This window comes from Pyrus communis, chromosome 5 (assembly GCF_041283825.1).
Source record: "Pyrus communis isolate YQ-2024b chromosome 5, ASM4128382v1, whole genome shotgun sequence".
Classification (NCBI taxonomy): Eukaryota; Viridiplantae; Streptophyta; class Magnoliopsida; order Rosales; family Rosaceae; genus Pyrus; species Pyrus communis.
In genome coordinates, this window is record NC_142569.1 from 8,644,215 (window position 1) to 8,658,667 (window position 14,453).

A 14,453-nucleotide genomic window follows, 5' to 3' on the forward strand; every position below is an offset into this window, starting at 1 on the left:
TCTCATTCAATGAACTTGCATCTCTTTCCTGTACCTTTTTCCTCTTATTTCAACATTTTACTTTCTCTACAGATTTTTGCTGACTATAGCCTAATGTAATTTCTGATCACTTCCCAAATATTACCAAATGTATATAGCCTAATGTAGTTTCTCACTTCCCAAATATTACCAAATGTATGGTGTTTTTATATTTGATATATTCTTATTTTACCAAGGCTGGATTCTAGAAAAGTCCTAATGAAACTCTTTACACCAAATCAAATGAAAGTTTAGGTACAATTATTGTCTCTTTGTATGTTGATGACATTGTTTATATTGGTAGTTTTCCAACAATGCTTGAAGAATTCAAGAGTGATATGACGCAACATTATGAAATGACTGATTTATGATCATTACGCCGACATTTTCTGGGAATGAGAGTTGTTCAAATTGAAATGAGCATCATCATTCACCAAAAGAAGTATGCAATAAAATTACTTGAGAAATTTGGTCTAAAAGGCTATAAGTCAGTAGCAACTTTACTTCTAGTAAATGAGAAATTGTGCAAGGCGGATGGAAGTGACGGAGCTAAGTTTGGCCTTGTAGTGGGAAAATTTCTCATTACAACTTCTATGTGATAACACATCAGTTATAGCCATGGCAAAGAATCATGTCTTCCATTAGAAGATGAGACATTATAACATAAAATTTCATTTCATCCGGAAAGCTAATCAAAGTAATGAAATTGAATTTCTATATATACCAAAACCTATTTCGGTAGGTTTACTGTTCTTGAGCATAGGGAAATGACGTAAATACCCCCATTACAGTTTAGATTTTTCTATCTTTTTCTTACTTGAACAGTGAAATGACAAAAAAGGGTAGGAGATACGTGTTGCTTTTATATGATCGTGCGTTGTCACTTCAGTGCGCTGTTGTCTCCTCTCTGTTCGGTTTACCGTTTGGCTTTCTTTTCTTACGTGTTTTTCGTACGGTGCCACTGCCATCAAACCCTCGCTACCCAGAAAAATCATGAACTCCCCAAAGCCCCAAACCAACAAATTCAATTCCACAATCTCTCACACTTAATCTAAACCCTGAAACCAAAAACTCAATTTCAAGTATCAAGCGGCTAGGGTTTCGGGTGTTGGAATTCCGGCGAACTGTTTCTTTGCAAGCGAAACGGACCGCGTCGTTATTACCAATCTTCTTGGCTTTGTCTCTCAGGTTCGATGCTCAAATTTAAGGTATGAGACTCTGAGGTTTCAAAATCAGGGAGGGGTTTTGTTTAATTTCAATATCAGTGAGGCTTCCCTTTTAACAAGGGCTTCAATTTAGTTAGGGTTTCGTTCAATTTCATTTTCATTTTCTGATCTTAGTTTTAATTTTGGATTTAATCTAATTATTTTGATTCTAATTCAATAATTTTTTTGTAAAGTAGGTTTTTTTGTTGGAGAAGTCGTTGGACTGGCAAGAAAAAGTCTACTGTGCATAACGACAGGCCTGCATTTTTGCAGCAAGGACCAAAACAAGTACAAGTGAAGGCTTAACTGATTGGGTATTTATCCTGAACCTAATTATTCTTATTTAAATGGAGTCTACTGTAGCAGATACGAATTTGTATTCTGTTATTCAACTGTCTGTGGGAGTCTTTTAATGCAAGCAATTAAATTTTCTTTTTCAATCAATTTGGCCAAATGAAAAATATAAAATGTTTCTTTTATTGTCATGTAAACATATTGTTGTAACATGTCCTTCAAATTATCCCCCATTTCTTCATCATAAACCCTAATTTCCAAATTATTCTCTAATTTCAAATTTTTAATTTTGTACAGGAGACTTGTATTTCTATAAGGTCTCCAAGGTGTACGCGCAGCTGTGGAAATTTCAACAAGAGAATCACCATTATCCCCTGTTCTCTTACTGATATCTTACTCTAGAGGTACCTGCCGTTGGATTTTGTTAGCTGTCCGAATTTTATTTTTTTTTTATTTGAGTTTGTTGGGATTTATTCGATTCAACTGGGTCAGGTTTTTAAGTTGTTTGGACTTTTTTTTGTAAGTTTAGATTTCTGGTTAATTTTTAGGCTGGGACAGTTTCTCGCCATGAAATATTACTGCATTCTTTTGATTTCTGGGCATGCATCAAGCTTCTGCCTTTTTATTTTGATGAAATCCTGTTCAGTGAACTTTATATACATTGATTTCCAAGGGGATTAAATTACTTAGATTACCCAAATATACATATATCGTTTGATAAGGCAATTGAAAATTCACTTATTACTAAAATTATGACGAAACATATTGTTTTTCGTTCAATTCAGTTAGCCTTCAGACTCATTTCTATGTTTCCAGATATGAGTTTTAGATGCCATTTTTTGTTTTTCTCAAATTTTTTATTTTTTTTTCTTTTGCTCTATTTAGTGTGAGAAAATAGCTCCAAAATTAGAGTTTTTCAATTTCTAGGCAAAGGAAAGCAAGAAGAATAGCAATGGTGTTCACGATGGAGAATCGCAACTTCTTTGTGGTGGATATCGACGGTCCATGTGCAGCATTCAGCCCAGTTGATACGAGCAAGGGTCAAAATGCAGAACGAATGACATGGGGATTTGTTTAATTTTATCGAGTTCTGTACTGAACTTCCACCCCATTTCACATAGTTTTGAAAGTGTGTGTGTGTGTGTGCCCGCGTGTGTAAATATGATTGAAAGTATGGTTGTATATATGTAGTAATAGAATTGTAAAATTATGTGTAACTAGAATTGTAAACCTGCGGCATGGCGCGGGCTTTTTACTTGTTGTGTACTACAAGACAGAAGATCAAATGGCAGAAGTTCTGACTAAGGCACTGTCAAAGGACAAGTTCACATACTGCATAGGAATGATTGGTGTGAAATCAGCTACAAGCTTGGAAGGATGTGTTAGGATTTAAGCTTTGAAGCTGATTACACTTTGTTCAATTTCTGTATTTTGTGTTCTTGTTCTTATTTTGTAATGAAGTGCTGAAACTAGAACTAGCTATAGGCTAGATTAGTGCCATCTGTTATAAACTTATAGCAGATGAGATTGTTAAGTTGTACATGTCGTCAATAGAGCTAGTGGGATTGCAACAGTTACTTCCCCTCTCTCCCTCTTTTCTCTCTCCCTATCTCTCTCTCTCTCGTTTGTTAGAATCGAATCCTATACATAGAAGCAACGTCTTCAATTTTGCTCTCTCCTCTTCTTCCTGCAGCTCACAAATCAATCACTCACTGATTTGTATTCGCAACATCAACAAAAACTAAATCAAACATTTACAAGGTGAGTGGTTTTAAAAGTTTGCATGGAACATGACGTGGATCAGTCTATCTTCTGGAACAAAAACTATGATGACTGCCTACTTTTTCCTAGTTGCATTAACGAGTTTGTAAAATCTCTTATCCTCAGGCCTCCCACAGTAGGCCGGAAAAAGTAAGGATACTAATATATTGAACTTATACAGGAATCATACTTTTACAGTGCGTTGGAAAAGTTGAGTGTGATACCAATTTATTGAACTCATGAGTCTCATGAGTTCAATATATTAGACTCATGAGTTCAATGCCAATATATTGAACCCACACTAGCGTAACAGTAGTGATATAGAAATTAAACTTAGAATGCCTAGAACAGAGAATGCACAGAATAGTGCTCAAAGCAGATCCTTCAAACTAATGGTGCTCAAACCAGACCCCAAGAGAGAATGATGCATAGAGAACCGTTGTTTGCTGCAAATGCGAGGCATGTTTTCCAGAACTTGGCCAGCTTAGCGTACATTCCTACTCTTTATCTTATTTTAATTTTAACTTTATGTCAACATTATTATGTATTATGTAACTGATAAGTAAGAAATTGGGATGGGCATTGGGCAAAAAATTAAATAGTGGGTTGGGGCGATGAGCACAATAACCGAATTTCTATGGACAGGTTAGCAAGTGTAAAATCAATATTGAAATAATTAGCCGCCAGATTAGTAAGTGGGCAGCCCATTTTACATGTTTGCCATTTCGAGTTTCAAGACCACTAATTCGACTGGATTAGCGAATAGGCATTAAAATAGATAAGACCATGTAATGTTTTGGCATTGGTGGGTTTCTCACAGAGAAAGGACTTAATAAGGCTTATTAAACGTGTTTCAACTAGGGGTGGGTTCAAAAAACCGAAAACCGAAAACCGAACCGGACCGAGACCGAAAAAAACCGAACCGAAAAAAAAACCGAACCGAAATTGTCAAACCGAACCGAACCGAATCTAACCGGTTCGGTTTCGGTTTTTGAGGCTCGGAAACCGAACCGAACCGAACCGAACCGAACCGAACCGAACCGATATATATATATATATATAATTTTTTTGAATATTTATAAATAGTTTAGTCATACAATCATAACAAAACAGAACCTGTTGCCAAGTTGGTTTCAGTGAAACTTTACAAGCATGAAGGCATGGGTTCGAACCCTCATGCCTCCAGGATTTGTGAGATTTTTTTTAATTTTTTAATCTTTTTAACAAAACCCTTAACTGTAACCCTAACCCTCCTCCTCCTTATTTTTCATTCCGCCTGGCCTATTAATATGAATGTGAACTTTCATATTTCCTTTTTTTTTTTTTTTTTAATAATTTTGGGAGAAAAAAACAAAAAAAAAAAAACCGAAAAAAACCGAAACTGAACCGAGAAAAACCGAACCGAAAAAAAACCGAACCGAAAAAAACCGAAAAAAATTTGAACCGAACCGAACCGAACCGAAATTTCGGTTCGGTTTCGGTTTTGAAAAAAAACCGAACCGATTAGAACCGAACCCAGCCCTAGTTTCAGCAGCACTAATCAGGACTTATTAAGTCGATAAATGCCATATCACTAGTACTTAATCATAATAGAAGCTTTATAATAAATAAAAAAATTATTATTATGTATGGAAATCAAAGTAATAATATCGTTTTTCAAGTTGGTCTTTACGCGTGCATCGCATTCAATGAACTTGCATCTCTTTTCTTCGCCTTTTTCTTTTTATTTCAGCATTCCACTTCCACTATAGTACCAAATGTCTGGAAAATTTGTGCAAATTAACTAAAAGAGAAAAATATAGTTAAGTTGGCATGCAATTCTTTGATCTATATATCTATTTATATAAAGCGAGCATGACATAAAATAATTGTCTATCCTTTATTTTTTGTTAAACTCCTACATTACTCTTGCTTACAAAAAAATGCAAGAGCAAGCATTTGAATTAGAAGAATACTAGCTACTTTTTCCTTTTTACCTTTCGCACTCACCTCTTTACAAGTGGACACAACCTACACATAGAACAAAAAGCTTAATGCTATGCAAAGACGGATTTCATTTTTGCACATATACCCCTAGACATGTACAAATAAAAAAATAAATATAATCATGCGCCACTTCTACTCTTGCTCAATCGTCTCTTAAATTCCTCTGTGCCCAGTAACCAGCAACCGAAGATTGCTTGCTGCTCATATGAAGTTGTCAAATATTTTTTTTACATTATAGACATCTGACCACTCAGTGATCAAAACTGACATCAATGTGATCGTTCTTTTGCTTTGGTTGAGTACAAGGTCTCCCCAGAAAACCCAATTCCTATTTTTCTCTATTGAGGTGACGACCTCACGGCGATTAGTCAAGATTTCTTTCAGGACGAATTTGAAAATTTGCCATGGTTCGAATTCTCTTACATGGGTTCGATCAGGACATTGATTTGGCTAGGTTTTGTTTCAATGGATGTTCTGCAATTCGGTAGACTATAATTGAAGAATCTGAACATGATAAGCAAGAAGAAAGAGATGGGGAAAACGAACGGCCACATGGGAAACTGAATTTATTTTATTTTATTTTAACTTTTTTGGTTTAAAGCCGGTTGATCAATGAGGGCTTATGTGGAAATCAAATTATTACTTTTTCAAAACAATAATAAATACTGAGAAATGACTGAATGGGATTCTAGCCAACGAGATGGCGCTTGGGAGGAAGACAATCATGACAATTGCTCTGCTTGCACACCTCCAAGCATGTGAAAAGGGAGACTGAGTTTCTTGAAAGGTGTCCAGCTTTCAAAATCCTGATTCCTCACTTATTTTGGAAGTGCTAGAAAGCGCAAATTGAAATGGCAAGGCTGGTAGAAACCAAAGTTGATACACCCCGAACCTCAAAATAATGTATTTTATTTTTTTTAAATGTAAAATAACCAAAATGCCCCTGGTTGGATGCCTTGAGTAATTATGGACCTCTGAGTTAAATTCCAATTTGTCATATTTTTTCTACTCGTTTATTAAATTAGTTTTTGTCGAGTGCGTAGCCGAAACCATAATCGAATTTAGAGTCGGGGAGATTGAGTTATGATTTTTGTTATGTGGAGGGCAATTTAGTAATCCCAATTGCGGTCCCTCTCATGAGTGCTTATCGTTTATAACCAAAATTTAGTCTCTAATTTCAAAAATGTCAATTTTTATAATATCTTTCAAATATATCAGAAAACCAGTCTGAACAGACCTATATACCCTTATAATAAAACTAATTTACAACCATAAGCTAAAACCTGCTTGATCTTTTGCGTTTGTTCAAAGATTGAGACTGGAGTTCAACAAAATGAAAATAGATGGAGACTGCAGAGGCGGAGTTCTCAACGGTAAGTAATTGAGCTAATTGGATAGCAATTAAAAAAGGATTAACGTCGATGGGTTTTTTGGTTTCATATTGTTACTAGTTCATATATATTGGTGTCAGTTTCTTGCAATTATATTTTAATTTTTAAGAAATATTACGCCTTTTTTAGATTTTTTTTTTTATTGAAATTCACCTTTTCAATCTGATTGCTATAGTTCAGCTCAGTTTCTTTATTTTATGTTCTAATTTCTTAGATTTTATTGCTATTTCGTTTTTGAATTTCAAATTTTTTTTTTGCCAAAGTTTTGAATTTCAATTTTCAGTGCAAGGAATCATAGCGGTTGTTTGGTCTTAATTGGATATACAGTACCAATAAATATTATTATTTTTGAAAAATCTTTAACCCAGAAGGATGGAAGTTCCCATCAGGCTACCACTCAAATTGGGAAGAAACCAAATTAGGTTTTGGTGTGTATGTTTAAAGTTGTTGAAATAGGGCTTTGGCTTGAAGACTTGTTTATTGCACAGATCGAGGAAGAAGATGAAGAAGGGATAGCGACAGAATTTAGAGACTAAATTTTGGTTATAATTGATAAAGACTCCCCTCTCATATCCTTCCCTCATTATACACGAGACACTCTCTATCACTCGAACTCCTCTGCCTTCTCTCTAAACCACCGAGAACCAGTCACCACCATTTTTACTTCTCTGACCAAATCGTAGCCACAAACCACTAGATGCGTCATCTGGGTAGCCTGTGGAGTCGAATCTGGCTCTGCATGTTCAATCTGATGACGGGAAGGAACTGAACTGCGAGCTTCCTAATTCCCGGCGGACTCGGGTTGGAGAGCTTCGTAATATTTCTTCTGACAAATTACCTACACTTGTATTAGACAGAATTCATGTAAATTTTGATTCACAGTCGCGCCACAAGCCACATGAAGGCGGCGGACCAGAATGTAAGTGACAGTGAAGCGAAAGCATAAGTCCACATCATGATAACTGAACATTCATTCTCTCCTGCTCCAAATAATTGCGTCATTACTCCTGCCATATTTTAAAGGATCAATAAACACTACTTGAGAATAAACTTACATTTTTTACGAAAAAGAGTGAGCAAGCGGCCAAGCGAGCAAATGCTGGTTGCACTTTTTGTTGCTAAACAACAGAAGAGCAAGCGTACCTATGTTCATCGCAGGTGGGAGTGAAAACTGAAGCAGAAGAACAAACAGATATAATGGATCAGAGTGCACCAACCCAAATTTCAGTGCCCCTTTAACAACCAAGATGCCTATAAGAGGCAGGGCAACATAACGAACAACTATGATGCCAACGAGAAGAGATTTCTGAATCCCTGACCCTCTCAAACCTGAAACAACAATGTGAAGTAAGTTCTGAACTAAACCGACAATTAAGTACGACACTAACAGGATTTCTCTGAGTTATTACCTTGAAGTAGGTTTCCTCCTATTATCAAAGTGAGAGCTGGGATGGCTCCGTCTCTGCAATCATAAAGAACAGTCTCCTTAAGGGATGCCGAGTGAACAACAAGAATGATAAAAACACTTAGTATAAAGAGCAGACTCGTATTTTGAGCCGAAAGTAAAAAAACCATCTGGTATGTTTTGTAAAGTTGGGATTAACACCAGACAAGTATTCTGCTTTTAGGCTAATTGAGAACCAAATTGTTCATTCGGATATATACAACTATAGGACCAAGCATGGTAAATATCTTCCCTAGTATAGAACTGTATTAAGAACAGGAAGCTAGATTAGTTGCCAATAGGTGCGTAGATCATGGATAATTTATTAAGGTTTGATACAGTTCGGGCATAAGTTTTATACCCCAACAAATAAGCAGTATCTTGAATCACCCGTAGAGGAGCACCATCTCCTATCAGTAATTTTCGAATCTGAGGGATGACTCCGATTGCAAAACCAACAAGCTACACAAGGAAAAGATTAAGTTTGCCCGGTTTTTCAATAAAATTGCACCGAATCTGGATTGCAATGATATAAAAGTGCCGAAAGGACATACCGCTGCAATACTTGCAGGGGCAAATATTGTTTTCAGATTGATCGTTTTCAACACCATCACTATACGTTGCTTTAGTTGACCTGAAGTCGTCGCCTGCCATGGAAAACAACAAAGATATGTTGGATTATAAACTTGCACAGATTTATTACAAGTGTAATTTTCTTATTGGTCTATGTTGCTTTAGTTAGTTATAAGCTGATATGGACACTTGTATTTAGCTCATAGGCTAGATGAGATGAAAGGCTGAGATTGTTTATATTGCTCTTACTTTCTTTCTCTTCCAACGGTTACATTTTGGACTGTACTGAGCTCATAAACTCAGCATGCTATTCGTGCGAATGGATCAGAGTTACATTCTCTGAATCTATGGAATTGTTGTAAGGAGGTTCTTATTCCCTCTTGTGATTTCATCACTGTGTACCTTCGTTTTCTTTATTTGGTTCTTGCTCAAATACATTGTCACCATAATAGATCCAAACGTGGTATCAGAGCCAGGTTGCAATTTGAATCTGGGCAATCGTTTCTAAGAAAAGTTGAGAGAGTAAAAGGAATCTCTCATTCCAGCGAATTGTTGATTATTGGAATCCAGGTCTAATTTGGCTGGAACTGGAGGAGGAGAGCTATGAGCTCCGATCTTCAATGGAGACAACTTTGATTTCTGGCAAATTAAGACGAAGACTATTTTTAGATCCCATGAGCTGTGGAATCTAATTGAAAGGGGATTTGACACTCCAACGAAGATGGAGAAAGAGCTCGTGGCGGCTGATAGCAAGTTGGTGAGAGAAAACTTGGTCAAGGATGCAAGGGCACTAGGAATTATTCAAGGTGCCATCTATGATAAAATATTTCTTAGAATTGCAAACCAGGAAACAGCCAAGAAAGCCTGGGATATATTGAAGCAAGAATTCATTGGAGATAAGCAAGTGAAGAGTAATGGTTGGGAGCTTAGTAAAATTGTTTGATCTAATTAATCAAATGAAGAGTAATGGTGAGGAGTTGAGTAATCAACGAATTGTTCAAAAATTGTTGATTAGCTTGCCAAAATCAAATGATAACATAGCTTCTGATAGAAAATTCCAAAGATCTAGAAACCATTGATGCTCAGGATGTTGTAGCAATCTTGAAAGGTTATGAGCAACGGTTGAACAGATATAAAGAAAGGTGTGTAGAGAAAGCATTTGCAAGTTTGGAAATCTCCAAGCCAAACAACAAGTTTGGAGGTCAAAATTACAGTGCCAAGTTCCAAAAAGGTGCAAAATACAAAGGGAAACAATGGTCTAACAAGACCACATGTCTTGTGAAACAATGGCAAGGTGGAAATGCAACAAAAAGACCTTGCAAAATATGTGACAAACTACACTATGGTGAGTGTCGGAACAAAGGGAAGCCTAAATGCCATAAGTGTAGGAAGCCTGGGCACATTGCAAAGGATTGCAACCTCAACTAGCTAGGCACTGCAATTGGTTAATGCTGGTCCCAGGCTTACTGAAAACTTGTTAAGTGTTAGGCAAATGACTGAGCATGGATAATTTCTTGTATTTGGAGACTCCAAAGTTGATGTATATGATGACAAAACACTAACCAATCTGGTTGTAAGTGTGAAGCAGAAGGGAAATATGTGTTTCCCATTGTAGCTCAATTCTGGGAAGCAATAATTAGTTCTAGTCTTCAGCAAGATCAAGGGGAAACCTCTGGCTCACAAAGTCCAAATTCAAGTGTTCAAATAAGTAACATTGATTCAGAAGTGATTGATTCAACTCTACTGAGATGGAAATCAATTAGTGAGGTGGAACTAGAATGCTTCATTGAAGCTACAACTTATGAATCCTGGAATAAAGCAATGCAAGATGAATTAAATATGATTGAGAAGATTAACACTTGGGAATTGGTGAGAAGGTCCTTTGATAAGCCTGTTATTTGTGTGAAATGGGTTTATAAAACCAAATTAAATTTGGATAGTACAGTTTAAAAGAATAAGGCTAGACTAATCGCAAAAGGCTATGCCCAGAAGCCTGGAATTGATTTTAATGAGACATTTACACCGGTAGCTAGATTAGACATTATCATAACACTTGTAGCTTTGGCTACTCAAGAGAAGTGGAAATTGTTTCAACTAGGGAAATATATTCCTGCTTTGCAGAGTGTGGTTTCAAGAAGAGCTCCAATGAAGCAATACTTTATACAAGATGCAGGGATGGTGGAGGTATCCTAGTTGTCTCTATTTATGTAGATGACATTGTATATACTGGAAATGATCAAGAAATGATGCAAACCTTTAAAGCTGATATGATGCAAAAGTATGAAATGTCTGATTCAGGTTTGCTTCATCACTTCCTTGGAATGAAGATTATCCAAACTAAATCAAGCATTTTCATTCATCAAAGAAAATATGCAGCTTCTTTACTTAACAAATTTAGATTGCAAAATTGCAAAGTTGTGAGTATTCCTTTGGTTCGAAGTGATAAACTCAAAAAGGATGATGATAGTGGTGCAACTGATGAAACTCAGTACAGAAAGATTGTTGGTAGCTTGTTATATCTCACAGCAACAGAAGGATAATGGTGTATGTTGCAAGTCTACTGGCGAGGTTTATGTATTGTCTTACAAACAAGCATTTTGGAACAACTAAAAGGATACTGAGATATGTGCAAGGAACTTTGGATTTTGGTTTGGAGTATGAAAAGGGGAAAGGAATGTGCTGATTGGATACTACAATGACTGGAGCGGCTTAGAGGATGATATGAAAAGTACCTCAGGTTATGCATTTACCTTTGGAAGTGACATGTTTTCTTGGTCATCTGTGAAACAACAATGTGTTGCACTATCAACAGCAGAAGCTGAGTATATCAGTGCATGTGAGGCAACAACACAAGCAATGTGGCTTCGATTTGTGCTTCAGGATTTTGGTGAAATGCAAACAGAAGCTACCCGACTCTAATGGGACAACGCTTTAGCCATTGCAATCACCAAGAATCCAATTTTTCATCAAAAGACTAAACACATTAATAGGAGATATCACTTTAGCAAAGAAGCTTTGCAAGAATGAGTCATTGATCTTCTGTATTGTCCAACTGCAGATCAAATTGCTGATATATTCACCAATCTTTAGCAAAGGAAATGTTCAATTACTTAAGGAACTTACTTGGAGTGAAATTTGTGTTGCTTTTGAAGGGGAGTGTTGGATTATCAACTTGCACAGATTTACTACAAGCGTAATTTTCTTATTGGTTTATGTTGCTTTAGTTAGTTATAAGTTCATATGGACACTTGTATTTAGCTCATAGGATAGATGAGATGAAGGGCTGGGATTGTTTGTATTGTTCTCACTTTCTCTCGCTTCCAACGGTTACATTTTGGATTGTACTGAGCTCATAAGCTTAGCATGCTATGTGTGGGATGTATCAGAGTTACATTCTCTAGATCTATGGAATTGTTGTAAGGAGGTTCTTATTCCCTCTTGTGATTTCATCACTGTGTACCTTCGTTATCTTTATTTGGTTCTTGCTCAAATACATCGTCACCATACATAACAAATCCTAACAAGATATGCAGTGTAAGAAATTGAAACGAAACAAGGTAAATTTCCTTTGTTAGAGATGTCTAGCATGTGACATTGTGAGATTGCGAATTTGGACCACACATTCAAATGGCATTCATTTGATTAGTAGTTTGGATTGAATAAAACATTTCTAAGTCTTTCTGAAGAAAAAAATGACATTCTCTCTATAAACAAATCTTAATATAGTTGGAAATACGTAAACAAATTATCAAATTGAATGAACATCATTGTAGTTTAATGGAGTTAGCAACCTTTGCTTTTCCTCAACTATGACATTCCTTTGAAGATAGCAGAGGCTCAGTTCAACTTACTTGGTCGGATGTAGAGGACATCTCGGAGGACTGATTAGAATCTTGGGTGCCCCTTCTTGAAGATATCCGCACAATATTATACACATAGGACCACAAATAAACGGCTCCTATCTGAAGCATGAACACAATTGCATTACAAAAAGCAAAGATAGGAATCCCTGATAGCTGAACAAGGTAGCTACATTGTAATGACTAGAATTCAAGAGGAAAATTTAAGGACAAAAGAAAATGTGTTTAGAAAAACGTATTCTACACAGCAAGCAGGCGCACACAAACACCGTTTAAGAACTGGCCCTGGCCATTTGGGGGGTAGTACAATTTGTATGTATAATTGTACATGTTCTAGACATGAGATGAAACTTATGATGATATTAAAAATTAAATTGTGAGTTCAAATTGCAGTAACGGGGAATTTTTAACTTGAATGAGAGAATTGGATTGTAACTTATTTGAAGCAGCTTCCCAATCCTTTCTAAATTCGAATCATAGAAAGCTAGATAAAGGAATTTCATGAAAACCCAAAATATTGGAACAAGATGAAGAAGGAAAATGTACCGCCATTGAGAGTGAAGCATAACCCATGGCATACATGTGACAGACATCAGAAGCTCCAAATGGGCTCCCTTTTTCTATACAAACTGCTGGGACTATAACGAGGAGCATCATACCCAAATTACCTGTAGAGTGTTAACATCAGCATCTCTTAATATTGACAAAACGCAAAACCAAATATTTATCAGCTATGTTTTAGAATTAGAGCGTTCGATTACCTGCAGCACAGCAACCCAATACAAGGCCTCGCAAATGGGCAGGAGGCCTTGTTAATTGAATGAGAAGCCATCCGAGCATGGAACCAATTACAAATGTGATGAGGATATTCACAGGCATGAACCACCTATACACATAATAATTAATACGACGTTAACATGATTATATACAATTATACATACATACCTATATATATAGATTAAATAAAGTAATTAGAACTCACATGTTAACCATGCTTTGATACGTAATTGTCTGCGCAACGTTGGAACCCACCAGAGCAGGACCGAATACATAAAATACAACCTGTTCGTTCGTTGGTTCACAAAACACAAATACTAGTAAGAAAACAGTCCAACACCAGAGAAATTAAATTAAATGAAGAGGGTTTAGTGCACAAGAGACTGAATAAAGCAGTGCATTGTTTTAACTTACAGTGTTTAAGTTCTTTCTAGTAACTTCCCCCAAAATATTGACACGATCAAGAGCAAGATATAAGCCAAGTGCTGTTATCAAAAGCACTTTCAACACCGGAATTGAGGCCGTCACAAACAGCTGCATAAGCTCCATCCTTTTCCTTTATCAATTATTCTAAATTATTATTAGCTCGTCTTCACCTCCTCCTCTGGCACCTCTGCCTCTGCAATTGTAATGCCAAACGGAAAAGAAAAACACAAACATGCAATCAAAATGCCAGTTTTGGGATAGGAATTCAACAACATATATATATATATATATATAAATGATACTAACAAGAGGCAATTAGAGAAAAATGGGGAGGTTTTTAATATGTGGAATCAGACCTTCGGATTTGTATTAAATAGTACTAATATGCATACCAAACGAGGCCTAAGCTGCTATATCCAAGCTCAGAATCAACCGCTTTTGTTTTGCTTTCATAAAAACAAAGGAAAAACAACAAAATGCAATCAAGCAAGAAAGCAAGCACTTATATATGATAGATTTAAGAATGTATTAGGAGGAAAAACAATAAGGGCATATGCATTTATATGCATTCATGCAGCAATTAAACATGTAGTCGCTTGTCTGAGCTGGGTCGACCCGATGCCGATGGGATCATGGGATGGCGCTCAAATAAAAAGGTTTAATCAACTCACGTCTCGTCTGGCGTCCGCGTTTCTGTCGTTTTCTGCTTCCCATTTCC

At 36.4% G+C, this 14,453-nt stretch overlaps 1 protein-coding gene and 1 long non-coding RNA gene across 5 annotated transcripts; one reads left to right on the plus strand and one right to left on the minus strand.

The window, feature by feature from the left end:
- Nucleotides 1-899: 899 nt before the first annotated feature.
- On the plus strand, nt 900-3,094 carry LOC137726948 (uncharacterized). 3 transcript variants are annotated; one of them, XR_015962494.1, is made up of 4 exons: nt 900-1,226; nt 1,421-1,537; nt 1,815-1,921; nt 2,403-3,094. It is a non-coding gene; the product is annotated as an uncharacterized LOC137726948 (long non-coding RNA). The 3 variants fall into 3 exon arrangements; XR_011067706.2 differs by having other exon boundaries at nt 901-1,226; nt 2,445-3,094; XR_015962495.1 differs by lacking the exon at nt 1,815-1,921 and having other exon boundaries at nt 904-1,226; nt 2,445-3,094.
- Nucleotides 3,095-7,114: 4,020 nt separating this feature from the next.
- On the minus strand, nt 7,115-14,316 carry LOC137720947 (protein PIN-LIKES 1-like). 2 transcript variants are annotated; one of them, XM_088694110.1, is made up of 11 exons: nt 14,128-14,316; nt 13,724-13,928; nt 13,515-13,594; nt 13,294-13,418; nt 13,079-13,200; nt 12,524-12,634; nt 8,654-8,746; nt 8,461-8,561; nt 8,065-8,117; nt 7,799-7,984; nt 7,115-7,662 (listed from the first exon to the last, which is right to left on the minus strand). In XM_088694110.1, exons 2-11 carry the CDS (start codon nt 13,856-13,858, stop codon nt 7,532-7,534), a joined length of 1,137 nt encoding a protein of 378 aa, XP_088550236.1. In that variant the 5' UTR covers nt 13,859-13,928; nt 14,128-14,316; the 3' UTR covers nt 7,115-7,531. The 2 variants fall into 2 exon arrangements, with proteins under 2 accessions (XP_088550236.1, XP_088550235.1); XM_088694109.1 differs by having other exon boundaries at nt 14,092-14,316.
- Between the last annotated feature and the right edge of the window lie 137 nt (nt 14,317-14,453).

Excerpts from the sequence above, each read along its gene's own strand:
- LOC137720947 (XM_088694110.1), bottom strand. The coding sequence starts at position 13,858 with ATGGAGCTTATGCAGCTGTTTGTGACGGCCTCAATTCCGGTGTTGAAA. Across the intron at positions 13,419-13,514 it reads TATCAAAGCATGGTTAACAT|GTGGTTCATGCCTGTGAATA; the intron begins GTGAGTTCTAAT and ends TTATGTGTATAG. Across the intron at positions 12,635-13,078 it reads ATGCTTCACTCTCAATGGCG|ATAGGAGCCGTTTATTTGTG; the intron begins GTACATTTTCCT and ends TTCATGCTTCAG.